Below are 16,767 nucleotides of genomic sequence, written 5' to 3'. Positions count from 1 at the left end.
AGTCCTCTCTCAAAGATCACCACGATGACCGGTCCTTCGCTGCCTACATCCAGTGACTTTTCGCGTCTATTTGGTCGGTCCTCGTAGAGGGGAGCGGCCACTCGAACACCTTTCGTGTCTACATGTGAATATATCAATAAATAAAAAGAGTTTCAATATATTTCCATTTTTTTTTTGGTTTTTAAACAATGGTTAGAACCTTGTCAATAGATTTATCGATAAAATCAAGTTATTTCAGAGTACACAATACAAAAAAAGACTCATGATAAATTCCTCATAAAAATATACCAAAAATATTTATATTAAGTTTATAAAAGTATAAAATATAATTTATAATAATAACTCATAATAGTAGTCTCACATTTTTTTTGTTATTTTCAGGTTTGGTTCCAGAATAGACGTGCAAAGTTCCGCAAGCAGGAACGCCTTGCACAGCAGAAAGCTGGGGAAACGCCGGTGAAGGCAGAAGGGAAGCGAGACAAGCCCGGTTCACCAGCGTCGCCTCATCAGACTCCACCAGCGCCGCCGCAACCCGCGCACCACACGCTGCCGCATCTGTCCCCTCCAGACCTTAAACCAATTACTTCCGCAGGTAATCTATTTTCATAACATAGTTATTTTTCATTTCTCTAACCACAATAAAACTTCTCTCCTGGCTACACGGAAAAAAAACTGCTTGTTGTTGGTTACAAAAAAGTTTATACTTTTTTGGGAAATATTTGAATGTTTAATCTAAACGCGACTACAATACGTTTAATTTGATGTGGCTATGCTTTGGTATCTCATTCTGGCCTCCTTGGTAAGCTGACTATTCGAGTCATGCAGAGTGCTATGTTTGGGATTTCACCACGATTTCGAATCAGGAAAGATGAGATCCGTTAACGAATCAAAGTAAAAGATATGTCTCAGCGGTTTGAAGAAGTTGAAGTTGCAGTGGGCACGGCATACAGCGCCTAGAACAGACGGCCGCTCGGATGTTAAGGTTCTGTAGTTCCCACGGACTGGCAAGCGCTACGTAGGATCTCCTCGCACAAAGTAGATAGAAGAGATCATCGGCCCTGAGGCCTATGTCCAGCGGTGTACGTCATACGGCAAAAGTTATAATTATATTCGTCACCTTACGAGTACTTTATTTTAAACACATCAAGAAGTAAGTAGATGTAGTATAAATTTGTAACATTTTGACGTAGCTTTTTTGAACATAAAAATTACGAATGAATAAAATTAGATTCGTATTTGCCAAATCGTTTTTAAAGAATTATGATGCTTTTCTCTGTAAGATATTTATATAGCACTGAGATAGACTCATCGCTTATGAACTCACGAAAAAATAATTAAAAATATTGAAGGCTAAATTTAATACGTTCTATCCTGTAATTGAAGAATAAACAGTTTTAAGAAATGTCGTTGATTACGTTAAGCTTCTTGACAAGCAACACGTTACGAATAAACACTTTTAAAACGTATAACAGAAGTGGTGATAGTTTAATTTTTTCGTGGCTGGAGTGTTATTGCGTCCCGTGCGAGCACACGGACCAACTGTGAAATAATATTTATTTTTGCTACAGCAATTTGGCAACGGGCGGTCGCGTGGTCTATGAAATGAAATGATGGTTTTTCATACCGCACATGGGTTCTTGTTTAAACAACGCGTGATCACATGATTAGGATTGTAAATCTTTTCGGTTTTAATTTAATTTGTGGTTCATTTTATTTAACCTGTTGTTAAATATTATAATCTGACTGATCCACGCAGTTAATTGTTATTGGCCATTTAAAATTTCATAGACATACATTAATTTTAATTATTTATATAAGTAACGTTAAAATTTTGACAACGGTAATCAATGTTAATCAATGGGAAGAAAGTGTTTACAATAAAAATTTGTCTTATCAAATTGTCACGATTGTAAAAATTTATACAATTATGCGCGTTTGTTAAAAAAAACTAAAGGTGCCTGGTTTCTTAAAGAGTCAAAAATGTAGATTCATCCTTATGTAAATAAAATAGTTGATAAATATCATCATGAATTAACCTAATGATTACTGAATATATATATTAATTACTAACGTGTTTAATTATTCTTTATACAATTGAGTGCTCTTAAAATACTAGTCTTTCATTGTAAAATATTCATTTATATATACTTATTATTATCTAAACATGATCATTTGATTAGTGACCACTTATGAACTTAATCAGAATAATGCCAGAAGAACCCAATTTGGTAGTAACTGGAATCAACTTAAAATAAAACTATCAGAGTTCTAAACGCATCCTGCTCTGATAAGAGCCCACGATGTTCTCATTTCTTAAGATCATTGTTACAAGTATTTTGATAATAATATCATCAATATCAAAAAGAGACTTTATATTAAAAGCGTAAACAGTTGCCTAATGTTGTTGCAATGTTTTCTGACTAGACTATGTAATTGTCAAAGTGAAGGATATAAAACCATACTGGCGAGTCATAAATCCTGCCACCAACGCTGCTTTAAATAAATTTTGCGATTTTTATGGTTTGCAAAAGATATATAGACATTAATTTGTTTTCAATTAGACATTTGAAAACAGAAGCAAGCAAAGATAATAAGATTTTTTTATACAGTTAGCAACTCTTGATGCGGATGGAAATAGTTTCGGCGCTGTTCATGTTTATAATTGTCAAATTTTTAATAGGGGATACTTCAAAAGTCTTAAATGTTACTAAAGTTTTCCTCGGACTTTCTCGTACTGTTATTGCCAAATGTTGTAAACCACTCTAAAAAGTCTGAATTATGAGATGGCTAAACGTCGCGTATAATGTACGCGTATGGATGATATGTTAGTTTTGTATGTTACTTGGGTTATTCCAATAACGTTTTTAGCGCATTTCATCCATTTCAATATATTAAAAAAAAACGGGAAACGTTTATAAGAACAATTAAAAATATTTTGCTTTGTACATCCCTGTATATCAAAGTATCGTTTTTACACGGTTTCCTAATGTTTGACTAATGTACAAATCGTAAGGTTTATACTTTAGTTAGGTATGATGAACACAAAAACCATAAATGACGAAGGTTAAATAATTGGTTAATGGATAAAGACAAAGAACAAAGAAATGAAAAATCTAACATTTTTCATTTCTTTTCAGGAATTTACTGTATTGAAAAAAAAACGATCATTTACACTTTTAAATTTACAAATCTTTTACTTTCTTGACTCCTGTTTTCCTGACCTTCCGAGTTTACCGGATCTTTTATGCTCATTGACGATCACGACTTGAATCATTAAATTAGTATTTTTACTGAAGCAGTTAATATTTTGAATTAGAATAATAAACCTCAGTGTTATTGCTAAAATTTTCCATTGTTCGCATTACCGCATAATAATCACAATTTGTAACGTAACGGCGTCTATGTAATGCAGTTATCGTGAGTTTGTTCTTGTTTTATATTGTTTTTTTAAAGAAATAAGACACAAACAAATGAATATGAATGTAAGCAGACCATTAAAATAACTGCAAATGTTAGAAAACTTTAATTCATGCAATATAAGCAATTGCTTATTATTATAAGCAATTGCTTATACTATATTGCATGAATATCATTTTTATTTTTATTACAGTCGAATAAATAACGCTTTCAAGGAAAATTTATTTTAATCGTAATCTGACATCATGAAATATTTTTAGAAGCCATGACTTCAAAAGCTCAGCGATGTGGCGTGTAGAACATGGAATAATAGACGCGTGAGTCATTTATTCCGATGGCTGGCTAATCCCGAAGTATCGCTTCGCGTGCCGCGTGGCCAAACAACAAGGCTGCTTTCGTCAAAGTTAATTTGTGTTCCCGATATAGATTTTAAAAATAGTGAACACTTCAATGATGCGTGTGCATACAATTCAGTGTATTTTTGGCGTAAAACAATTCAGGTCAAGTACGTGAGCTTTCAATGAAACTTTCATGTCTCCTGTTAAAAAGGTTTGACTGCGATTTATGGTTTAATATTATTTTTAAAAAAATTTACGTTTTTTTTCAATCCTCTCTTTCCTTCTCGTTTCTAATTTAGTTTTGAATTAATTCATGGCACACATGAAAAGCCGTTGTGATCATTAGAGAATTTCACATTAAATATTCCATGGCGAAATCTTTTTCCATACCGGCAGTATAAGACGTGTGAAATCCCTCCCTTTTTTTTTAAAACGGTTAACATTATTTTTTGACAATTGAACATTTATTTATTATTCCTTTCTTCTTTTTTCTCCAAGGCAAGTACGAATTTTATCCAAGTTGATTTGAAGTTTTTTGGTGTTTTATTTTTAATTATAATGATTTTAACGTATTTGTTATTAGTATAGTGTATATAAAGGTATGTATGTATGTAGATATTTATGTAAGCAGTACATGTGTATGTATTTTTCTTATAATAAAAATAATATACTCAATATTATTTATTCATAATAAACTATCCAATTATATAGTTTTCGTCGGAAACCCTACGTTTGTCCGTTTTATGTTTTTATACCATAGTTGACTGTAAGAAATTTCGTTGAATGATAAGCCTATGTATAACGATGTTTTTCTTTCTGTTACGTGAACAATACGATAGAGAGATGTAGGGTATTCAATTAAATTAAATTAATGTTTAACATTCCTATTGCGATTTTCTAACGATTTCATTCCATGATACGATTATTATATATACAAGCTCTGTCAGCATGCATATCTTATAAAATATACAAGCTTTTCGTAATTATTTTCAAGAAATAACAAAATATTAAATCTTAAATTATTAGTTGACTAATTATTGGACGTTATTGCCATGGCAATGAACATATAGTTCAATGCGGTGAACATTTTAATTTAAGTTGATATTTGATAGCAAGATCTAGCAAAAAGTCTTGCATATCATTTCTAAGCAAAAATTAAGAAAGTTTGGCTCGGAGGTAATAACCTTTTACTATAGATTACATATATTCATTCAGATTTCTACCAGTTTAGGTCTCTTTTCATTTAAACAGTGTCGGAGTATCATCAAAAGTAGACTCCCAAAACTAATTGTCACTTTTTTTAAAATTGGAAAACCAATTTTTTAAAAGTAATGGTATTATGTTGCTACCTATACAAGATTCCTAGAAGTTATAGAACAAAACGTACGTAACGTATACTTTCTGCAAGGAATAGACTTCACATAAAGAGCACCACGGTAATCGGTTTTGCGGTGTTTATAAGTCAAATGTAAATAAACTTTGAAGAAATACGTATTGAAATGCGAAGGAACTTTTTCCACACCTATTATATAATTGGTATAGGTAAATGTCGGAGAGACGGCAGGTTCCGTGGCCGGGTAATGCGGACTTGCGGTCGCGTTAATAACATTAGAGTGGCCGCCGCCGCTGCCGCCAGATTTTCACATCGGCTCATTTGCGCTAATTGTGCGCGCGATTGTCACTCAGGCTTGAATAAACAACGGAGCCGCGCGGCAAGGATTAGGTGATTAGCCCTAATTGCGTTACCACGATTATTTCCCGTACGCTCGTCCGGCTGCAGCCTGATTTCGTATTCCGGCAGATTTATATGCACCGGTTTCGGTCAAGTTTAACTCGGAAATCTATTTGAGCTCATTTTACAAAGCGCATTTATTCTGCAAGCGGTACAGAGAAAATTATTAAACGAAATGTCTTTCATTTAAAATATGAAACTCGTATTAAAAATAATGTAATTATTATTTACAGCGAATAAGCTTTGTGAGGAATTGAATGGAGTGGGCAGCGGAGGAGGTATGCCGCCCGTAAGTGGAGCCGGTGGCGGAAAATGGGCCGGCGGATGTGGCCTACTGCGTCAACCCTCCGGCTTTCCCCTACTCGGAGTGGCGCCTCCCAACTACCTATTGTCCGACCATCTTGGAACTCTCGCTAAAACAAACAACCATCTTTTCTAATGGACGTAGCATCGCCTCACCTCGGCTCAGCCACCTAATGAGGTCGATCCACCAATCACCGATTTAAATGTACTAAACTCACATAGTTACTCGTCCTTGTATTTTATGTGACAACATACGCGGTAAGTGAACTTTAAAAGTGAATTGAGTGTAGAACAAATAAACTGATTGGACTATCGGACGGAGAAGTTAAGTGCGGAACTAATTGTGTCCATTATAAGTAGTTAAATGCAATGTTAAGCGTTGCAAACGAAGTTTTAGATGTAATTTCATTAAGAAAATGGCTGATTTACCACTCTATGAAGACATTATATAAGTAAATAATTGTAGCTAAGACTTATTATAAAGTGATAATTCCGAAATATAAGGATAAAATGAAAAACTGTTAATGACATGTTTATTTCCAAAATTTAGTTGTTTTTCGATATATTGTAGATGAAGCTTATAAAATTGTTAATTAAGTATTTCTTAACATACTAAAACAACGCGTTGTGTGATAATTAATAAACTTTGTAAATAAATTTGTATACGTTACTAGAATTTGCTTAAAGGAAAGGATTTGTTTTTCGTTTATATTAAACCTTAACATTCTATTGTACACATCTAGTCATTATCATTTTAAATGATTAAAATTTTATTTAAATCGATTTTTTTTGAGATTACAATTTAGTTTTTAATAGAACAAAGGTTTATTTATAATAAAAGTTTTATAACATTGTTCAGAATTATAGGGCAAGTGCGAACTGGAGTTGGAATAATGTTGTAAATATGTGATGTAATTTAAGTCATTGTACATATGTATTATTTGTCACAAAATTTTACCATGGGTGTATGTAATATTATTGACGAATACGTGAAGGGTGTTTTAATAAAGAGAATAACGAAAATGGTTTACGATTTTTTAATAAAAATTAAACAACCTCAAACCGAAAATTATAATCCCATAATTATTTTGCAACTTACACAATTTCAGTGACGAATTTAAAGATTATTGTTCATTCAGATAATTTTCAAATTAACGACTGAGTAAAATTATTGTATAATTTTTCAAATAATGACAATTTGCTACAGTTTAATTACATTTACATTAGTTAACATTAACAACAATAGAAGATAGGTTATAAAAAGTAAGCTTAAGTAAGATTCGGTTGATTTTAAGAAGAGTAAAAGTTTAACATGGATAAATATTTTCTATAAAAAAAAAAAAACAAAAACTAAAGCAAGATTATAACACAAAAGTTTTACTTAAAAGCTTTTTAGCAATTGTTCCCTTTCTTTATTAATCTTAAATACACAAGCAGTACTTACATCATGTTATATTATTAAAAACCTTTAGATATTCTAGACACCCATCGACATTTAATGTATTAGATGCATAATATAATTCTAATTTAAGGGTTTTAAAGTCAAGTAAAGTAAACTTTATCGAGCAATGGTAGAGGACTGAGACTTGCGATCATAAGTCGCGGGTTTGATTGAAGTAGCGTCGTTTGCGTACCATAATACACTGCAATCGCCAACTTTCCTACCACGCATGGCGATTGTGGTACACAATCAATCACAATCTATCTTGGGAGAGGCCAATGACTAGCAGGAGGCATCTATGGGCTAAAAATTCATAAAACATTAGCGGATCCAGAGGGGCTGATAAAATACATGTTTATGCACTATTTCAGTGATAGTTTAAAATTTTATAGGTATTTTTACTTCTTCGGACTTCAGTCTAAATTCGGACGTCAGTGTAATTAATGTTTACTGTTATAGACGTTAGAGCGAATCACGTCACTCCACACGTTAGCACGCACTCTAAGCATGAGAGATCGTGCTATGTTGATTATATTCAGAATTATATTGTAATTCTATTAAGAAAAATACTTTTTTTTTAATATTTGTCAAAATTCTAATTTCACCTAAACGTACTTTCTTCCCGGCTATTATTAATTTCTTCAATGTAGATTTAATAAATATTACTATTATTTATAAAAGTATAAGGATATCTCTACGACATCGAATCAGGAATTAGGATAACCACAGACGAACAAAAGTACGGCTACTTTCGTTCCTGTATTAATGTCGATACAAATACTAGTTGATTGGTAAGAAAAAGTAGGAGTGGGCTAGCCACATAGCGCGCCGATTAGAGTCGTCGAAAAACGCTGGGCACTGCCCACCAGTCCTATTAGAAATCCATGGAGAGATCCACGTCCACCAGTGGACGATCTTAGGCTGAAATGATGACGGTATATTTTAATGTCATCGGTTGGAGAGTTTTTACTATTCATATTAGTTACAGAGACCAGTAAATAAAAAAAGAATATTCAATTACATTATTAGCGATAATCCAAATTCTAATCTTTCAATTATATATACAGGATGCGAAATAGCTCAGAATTACTAACATTAATTCTGGCTAATTTGTAAACATAAATCGACTAAAATAGGTTTGAACCTATGTGTTGATGGTTTGAGACTAACACAGGGTGAAGCAAGAATAACAAATATAATTAGCTAAACGTATGGTGGATTTTTAGTTTTCTAATTTTTTGGTAGAAGACACATAAAATATCATACTAAACGAAAGATGTTGAAAATGTTTCACCTGATGTTATGTAATCAAACTATGTATTCTTTACATAGGTGACTTACTTCGGCTCTCGGTCAGGAAGATTAACGCCAAAAATCTACTCGGTTAAGTAAGTCAACAATTGTAACAGGTAGCATTGCCTTATTAATTTTTAACTCGCTGCGTTTGATGCTTAAATTTAGTAGGGTATATATAAAATGAATAGTAGTATTACAATTGTAATTTATGAACTTGATTTCCGTGTCGCTCCATCTCTGAAATTAATATCGCACGTTAAATCTCGTAGAGATTTGATTTATAATTATATATGTGTGACATTGGCATGTCAGTTCTTAGCACGTGTAGTATGTTTTTAATAGCCACAAAATATTTCTGTACGGAGTGCTTGGTGTAAAAACTTTAAAGTGTTGAATGTATAGGTCTATAACAAAAAATAAATGGTTTCAGAAATAACAAGCAACCTAATGATATATATAATATATAGTAATAAAAAGCGTTGGATTACTATATATTAAAATTCAGTATTGTTTACTTAATTATTGACTTATTACATTTCAACAGAGAAAATAAATTAATAATTATGAAAAATATTAATTGATGAAATTTGACAATAATCACCTTATACGGGGTAATTGGAAATAGGTGTAAAATGTGTAAGTTTTCCATAAAAAAATGAGCAAGCAATTAGTTTACCCCTTTAAAGCTCTTACCACTATTAATTAAAATTAAATAAAATACAATAGCTAAAAATTTAAGTAATTCATTTTAATTTAACGCAATTTTAATTCATGATGTTAAAATGGAGCGTAAATGACATAGAAAATATTTTCAACTTCGTATACTTATACCGTAACTTCATATTGCACAAAGCCATCCAGTACGTGTGAATATTGGCGACAATGAAAACTCAACGGGATTTCAGAACGCCCGGTGGGCGGTTCGAAGGTCGTACTGGCGCATGGACGTTTGTACGATGCGTTGTCAAAGATCTAATCATTGTTATACATACAGTTTTAGTTTTAAACATATTATTGTGGTACGATTGTTAAAAAAGTAATAAATAATAGACATATTATTTATGTTCCTTTTAGAGAGTAAGGTCATCTAAAATCATTAAAACAAATTCTTAACATAATAGAAGCCTTCTACAAAATATTTCTAAAAGAAATAATCATCAAATTTTAAAAAGGCTTCTTTAACAAAATGGTTACCACTTTATAAAATTGTTCTTTTCTAGTTATGATAATATTAGGTTATTTTAGTATCCGACCCAGCCCAGCGGAATAGCGGAGTGACAGTGGATAAGCCATATAACGCTTAGAACAGATAGCTGCTGCCTGCCTTGTTTTGGAGTGGACACCACGGACCGGCAAGGCCAGCGTGGGATGTTCGCTCACAACGTGAACAGATGGCTTTGTTAAGGTCGTCGTGAAATTGAATATGGGAAGGCTTATGTCCAGCAGTGAACTTATAATGATGACGAATGACATATGGATAATAATAACCCATGAAAATAACAATCATTAAATATATTCTATATCATATCAAGAAATATATTCTAAATATTATTTTGTTCTAATATATATATATATATATATATATAGACAGAACGATTTAACGGTGAATAAAATTAAATGAAACTAATTTTATACATTCAATGCTAAATATTTTTAATTAAAACGACACTATGGTCAAACTGGCACATTATGGACTGAAAAAAGGTATAATTTCTGTATAGTAAATATGTTTATAATCTGTTATAATTATTATATTTAATGTAACTCATAATTGATAAAATAAATTATTTGTAGATATTTGTTATGATGAAACAGCATTAACTTTCTAAAAGACTGACAAGTTTTCTGTTTAAAACCATTCAAAATATGGAATATTAGAAATCATTGTATTATACTTAACTTAATTACGAATGTATAACCTAAATAATATGATACAGCAGTAAATATATTATAGTTTTTATTTCTTTATACACTTAAAATCTGTAATTATAATAAACATACTTGTATTTCGTTTTGTTTGGGCTAAACTACTAACATAATGGTACCTAAAATATAAATCATTTCAAAGCACAGAATTAAAAGCGGTTTATGATATAACATCCGATGATAAATAAACGAACTTAAAAGCGTCATTACACTATTTTTGATACGGTGTAGAAAGATACTATTTTTAGATAACGCGCAAAAATGTGCTCTTTTTATTTCATCTATTTCTTATAGTTGTTTGTTGTATGTATTAAACACGGAATTTGATAAAGCCTAAATTTTAGTTTAAACTTAAAAAATTACGAAAAATAGTTATTGAATATATAAAGTTAGATAGTACATAATCAAGTAATAAATAAAAAGAAAATTATTATCCTCCTTATACTTTTCTTATCAATTAAAAACCACAATAAGAGGAAATAATAAAACAGCTGAATTCTGGTTTTTGTGCTTTAGATTATCTAACATTTTTAATAGTATGTTACTATTGTCACAGATGCTGGATTGTAATAAAATATATTTTATACGACAAAATATTAATGGGCTAGGATTAAATTTATAAGATTAAAAGCAATTCCTATTGTCTTGGCAGATTACTAGAAATTATTTACTTTTACATGGTTTTCATTCAAAATGTGTAAGATGGGAACAATATACTTATTGTTTAATGGCATACTTTGATGCCGTGGTTATTTTTCAATGGAAATGCCGTATACTTGTAAGGTCATCAAGTAATTTAAATTGAACATACTGAATATGCATTGATAATGTGCTATTCTATATATGCATAGATGTATTCCTGGTGGAATGAACATTCCCGCATTAGCAATTTCTTCAACCGATCGCTATAATACCTTCAAATAAGGTTGTTGAGTCAGGAACTTATTTTGTAATAGTCCAGTCATCGGGTGGCGCAACGTCTGCGTTAGAGTTTTCCAGAAGGGCGCAGCCTGAGCGCGCTCTATAAATACGTGGCTCCGGCTTTCAGGAGTTCAGTCTAGCCGTGCAATCCGTGGCGAAACCATCCCTGACAAGACACAAAATATTCATCACGCAACATGTCTCTGGAACGTCAAGTCCGTGCCAAGGTAAGAACATTTAAAAATATCTCCTTTCAGTATCGCTAACGACGTGAACGTGTAGCAACATTTTACATCAGTTGCAGAAACATATTTCAACAGTTACTCAAATCTAAAATGAATTTCAGCTCGCTGCAAAGCGCAACCCTGAACAAGAGAAGGAAGCCCAGGAGTGGATCGAAACCGTCTTAGGTGCTAAATTCCCTCCTGGTGAATTGTTTGAGGATGTTCTTAAGGATGGAACTGTTCTCTGCCAACTCATCAACAAGCTGAAACCTGGCTCTGTGGCCAAGATCAACACCTCTGGTGGTCAGTTTAAGATGATGGAGAACATCACTAAGTGAGTATATATTTGTAACATCGTGGTTTTGTTACAAGAAAATTTTGAATATGTATTTAAAATGTACACATATCTAATTTGTGATTACTTTTTTAACTTAACCAAAACATAAAAATTTCAGTTTTAACTGTGTATTTACCTCTTAACTAAATAAATGATTGAAAAAATACATATAAAAGTACAGATTACATTGTATCAATTCATGTTGCAGCTTCCAAGCGGCTATAAAAGCGTACGGTGTTCCGGACATCGATGTATTCCAGACTGTGGACTTGTATGAGAAAAAGGATATCGCCCAAGTGGTCAGCACACTGTTCGCTCTTGGCCGTGAGGTAAGCCATTGTTATGAAATATTTAAAAAAAACATACGGTATAAATATTTCTGAATAATAATGTAACTTATATATTAAAACAAATTAATACTTATAAGTCACCCTCTCTTACAATATAAGCTTTCACAGAAATCACGATTATCATTACTGAAATGAGGTGTATGTTTGCTTTGAAAATCACCTACGCGAAGATTGGAAATGTTGAAACCGTGCCAATCTTAACAATGTTTTACGACTTTTGTGCAAACATTATTTCATTCGCCTTAAATAACCATGGAGACGGACTTACGGGGAGGCAGACTCATTATCATGTACAGATTTGTGAAAAAATAAATTGTTTTTATTTTAGACCTACAGGCACCCTGAATGGAATGGACCTTACCTTGGCCCCAAGCCTGCTGAAGAATGCAAGCGCGATTTCTCGGAGGAGGTCCTGAAGGCCGGACAGACCGTGATTGGATTGCAAGCCGGCTCCAACAAGGGTGCTACCCAAGCAGGCCAGAACCTCGGCGCTGGCCGCAAGATCTTGCTCGGCAAGTGAGCTGTAAGCAATAACATCGCTTAACGTGATATTATTTATAAGATTTTTGTACAAAACTGAGTGTTATGGACGCTATTGTAAGACTGCTATCCTCGTGAATATCTTCTAGTCATGCGTGAGCTGAAGTACTAATAAAAATAATATCTAATGTACCAAAGGTATATGCTGTTCCATGTAGCGTCTAATATTGTGTATAAGTGATAAGTAATATTTTTTTTATTTATACCCTTATGATTATAAGTCATTTTATTATTGATATTATAATAAAATTGAACTTGTACTTTTTTACCTCCTTTCATTTATAAAAAAATAAACTATATTTTTTATGTACTACGTCTTTAATTTAATGAAATTTTTTAACCTTCGAACACAAATCCATTTTTTTATTATTACAGTAACTAAAGGATCACAAATATTTATTATCGAAAAACTTTCCCATTTTTTTAAAGCTTATTATAAATTACATAATAGTCTTTACCTTTTCATCCTTAGCACAAATATGTTGGTATTACAATATTTAATTATATTTTAAAATATTTTTATAATAAAAAGTAATCATTTTCGCCTTCATAAAAATTGAATAGTTCTATTGTATCTTATAAATAATTACAAGTCCACTAAAATGAGTGACGTCGGCAGAAAAAAAAATGACCATTTGTCACTGTATATAAGTAGTGCATATGGCGGCAATTTGTCAATGGCTTCTTCAAAATAATTGTTTAACAATGATTTTTTCACGATTAAGAAATAATGTCCTATCGCGAAGACACCTTCAAAGAATTTTTTGATAGATACTTATGTATAATTTATTTTACAAATGAATAGATAGTACTTTTAGTTTCTTTTGTAAAAATTCAACACATAGACGTTACTAGTTTTGATTTTTTAAAGTTATATGTACAGATATTCAAAAAATGTATGTATTTTATATTCAGACATTCAAAAGTCGCATAGTCCTGAGTACAAAACTAGCTATAGACTATTCGAACGACGCAGGGACAATAAGACAGCTTACAAAGCAATTCGCAGCGAATCAAGATCAAGCCATCTTCTATGGCGAAGACGGTTAAGAATGTATTATGGTAGGAAAATGGAGTTTCGCCTGCCACTTCTTCTTCCAACGTTTCCTCTTTTCGTAATGGTAGAAATATTAGCCAGACAATAGCAACCGACCAAGTCGAGGTTCAAGGTTCGCCCGAACAGCAAGTCGGAAAGTTAGACGTGTTTGATCGACCAAGCCACGCGGTTGCACGCAGAAAAATATTAATGATAATTATTAAAACGAACGCAAATGATAGAACTAAATGGTATTTGTTAATTTTATAAATGTATTAGCTGTACCCGTCCACTCTGCGTGGTGTAAAATATTAAATTCTGTTAGTTAGGTGCAAGTTGCTGTAGCAAGCTGCTGTAGCAATTTTTTTAAAACATTCAAAGTAATTTTTAATACACCAAAAAATAAGTCATCAGTTTTATATCCATAAGAGTGAGATTGAAATTATTTTTTTTAAGAAAGCTCATTCAACGCCATTATAAATGGAATTTCAAATAATCCGTTTATAGTTAACCAGCGATCGAAATTTTCTTACAAAATTTCACATCTCTGAGCCTTATAGTTCCAGAAATAGCAGTTAGGTAGAAATCTCTTCTATATAACTCCTGATATTGAGTATTGGTAAGAGGCCTCCACAGTTGCCTTACACAAGGTAACCGACGCATAGCTTATTTCTGACATTAGCTAAAAATGCGCAACTAGTACTTTTTAAGTTTGAAGGCTTGAGTAAGTTCATTAAATTGTTGAGACTGCTACACTAGACTGCATTATAAACCTATTATTTTAATATACACAGATAAACACGTTTATCTAATGATTATATAATAAAAAATACAGTATAGACAACTCAAAAATTATAAACTGTAGTAATCAGTAATCATCATTTCAGCTGTAAAACGACCACGGCTGGATATGGCTATCCCTATACTTTTCCAATAGGACAGGTTAGAAGAGCCTTTTTTTGTTATTAGGATCTATGTTCTACAAATATTAGCAGCCGTGCCTTTGTTTTTACATTTAATATTTCCGATTTTTTGACGTTTTTGCATGTTACAGTGTTTACTAAGTATCTTGATCTATTTTAACTAGGCCCTAACAATGTTCAGTATTCAAAATTACGTTTCGTGGGACCACTTCCTCATTCCTGCTCCATATGTTATCCTCGGGTTGTACGCCAGTATTTGTGTGGTGGTTGCCGTATTCGCCACATGGATGAATCTTGCGATCGCACTTTAAGTACCGTCCATTCATTACCGGCAGGAGCTCGTGAGACGTGATATTGTTACCATTGTATAATGGTCACTGTTATACAAAACGAGGGTGTCTTTTGTTCGATGGACAACGATGATCCCCTCGCTCTTTAGCCCCTAGCGTCTTTAGCCCTTACGTACTTGGGCCGTACCCGTCCCTGTAGCCTTTGCTAATCAGAACTTGTTTATCGGCTTGGGTGTGACTTAGGTACAGGGTGATTCTCTGTTTCGGGATATTCTCCTCAGATTAAGAACGCCTACCCAGGGAAATAACCACCTCCATGGACGAATATATGCCCTGCTACACCTCCTTTAGGGCATACGCCACGTTTATCGGAATCCTGTGGGTACACAACAGCTCGTCCTTCGTCTGAAAAAAAATATATACTCGGTCGTACCTCAGCAGAAAGAAGTTGTAGCGGTCAATAAGGGCAACAGGTGCACGTCGTTTACTTTAGTAATCTCTTTCGCCCGGGTTTTTTTGGTGCCATTACCAGAGCACCGAAGTGGTTCATCAGAGCTTCGTCGACAAGGAGTTCGTCGCACTCACCTTTTAGATCGTTCATGACCTATGATGTCTTTCTTCTGCTTGAAGCACCGTTAATCCATCTACCTGCTGCTATACCGAGGCCCCTCGACGCGGCGCCCGACGAAAGATCATTTTCTACTACTACTCCTAATCTTCTTACTACTCATCTTACTACTTCACCGGTATTGTTGTTGTAAATGACTGCATTGTGTTTCTTTAGTTTAGATCCCAACAGTCCCTCGAACCCCCTCTTATAGGTTTCCATTATAGCTTTGTAAATGTAAATATTAGCCTCCTTAGTAGCCCGAGTGACTGCTACAAACTCAAGGAAGCTGTTCTCCGTGTCAAATTCTGCGCAGGACGCCTCCTAATACCTCGGAGGGTCAACTATGGCCGTCGCCGCCTTTGCCGGTCAATGTCCAAAAGGTTTTTCGGGGACTTTGAGATGTTTTTGCGGCGAGCTTTTGTTTCGGAAACACTCTCAATACCATTGGGGAGATACACACGTTTAGATTTCATAGACAATGACTTTAATGATGGGAGGGCTTTTGCCTCTTGTTTAAGGTGTTCTTGCAATCACTTTGGCCACGAACACTGGGTCTCTTCCCTGGGAGACCCGCGAGTGTGGATTAGTTAAAGCCTGGTTTTCGCATTTTGAAATGTTTTAGGTCTTTGCCTCGGTTCTCATATAAGACCATTTCATGTTTTGGAGTCGCCTCTACGCAACCCAACTAGTCCTACTTCTCCACCCTATCGCACCCAACCGCCATCAAGTCCACGCTAATCACTCTGGGTTCGTCTTCTCCTTCATTTATTGCTAGCTGTTCGCGAATCGTGACACAGGGTCACTCCATATTCCGAAGAAAACCAAGACTTTCCTGTATGTCTTACTAGCTTACAGGGCTGGTCTAACATCTGGGTCATCGTCAAGGAAGAGGTCTGCACAGCATCTTCCAACTGTCACTCTTAAGGGTGGACGTCCTACAAAGCAATTACAATCCTTGATCTCCACTCCAGAACCTTAACGTTCCAGTGATCATCTATTCTGCGCACAATGTGGCCTGCTACTTAAATTTGCCAATCTGCTGGGCTACACGTTTGCCTCCGTAGATCTACGGATTTTGTTATT

The 16,767-nt window shown here is 33.7% G+C and overlaps 2 protein-coding genes across 3 annotated transcripts in view; both read left to right on the top strand.

Annotated features, from left to right (window-relative positions):
• The window catches only part of LOC137928747 (paired mesoderm homeobox protein 2A-like), a 40,938-nt gene extending 34,660 nt beyond the window's left edge, over positions 1-6,278 (top strand). The window contains exons 3-4 of one of the 2 annotated variants that reach the window (XM_068771701.1): positions 382-592; positions 5,721-6,278. In XM_068771701.1, coding sequence (XP_068627802.1) covers positions 382-592; positions 5,721-5,926 — 417 coding nt within the window. In that variant the 3' untranslated portion in view covers positions 5,927-6,278. Of the gene's footprint in view, positions 1-381; positions 593-3,868; positions 3,967-5,720 lie in introns of those variants that run through there. The other variant, XR_011108662.1, reaches the window with a different exon arrangement.
• Positions 6,279-11,493: 5,215 nt separating this feature from the next.
• Mp20 (Muscle protein 20) lies at positions 11,494-13,135 on the top strand. Its single transcript, XM_068771523.1, has 4 exons — positions 11,494-11,601; positions 11,721-11,932; positions 12,144-12,264; positions 12,614-13,135. Exons 1-4 carry the CDS (start codon positions 11,572-11,574, stop codon positions 12,803-12,805), a joined length of 555 nt encoding a protein of 184 aa, XP_068627624.1. The 5' UTR covers positions 11,494-11,571; the 3' UTR covers positions 12,806-13,135.
• The last annotated feature ends 3,632 nt before the right edge of the window (positions 13,136-16,767 follow it).

Source organism: Battus philenor, unplaced genomic scaffold (assembly GCF_028537555.1).
Source record: "Battus philenor isolate CCGP_79_NKW_IND1 unplaced genomic scaffold, ilBatPhil1.0.hap1 SCAF_4, whole genome shotgun sequence".
NCBI classification, from domain to species: domain Eukaryota; kingdom Metazoa; phylum Arthropoda; class Insecta; order Lepidoptera; family Papilionidae; genus Battus; species Battus philenor.
The sequence above is the reverse complement of the archived record's forward strand: the minus strand, read 5'-3'. Positions and strand labels throughout refer to the sequence as shown.

Coding starts and splice junctions, on each gene's coding strand:
- Mp20 (XM_068771523.1), top strand. CDS start 11,572: ATGTCTCTGGAACGTCAAGTCCGTGCCAAG. Junction 11,602..11,720: donor AACGTCAAGTCCGTGCCAAG/GTAAGAACATTT, acceptor AATGAATTTCAG/CTCGCTGCAAAGCGCAACCC. Junction 11,933..12,143: donor ATGATGGAGAACATCACTAA/GTGAGTATATAT, acceptor TTCATGTTGCAG/CTTCCAAGCGGCTATAAAAG.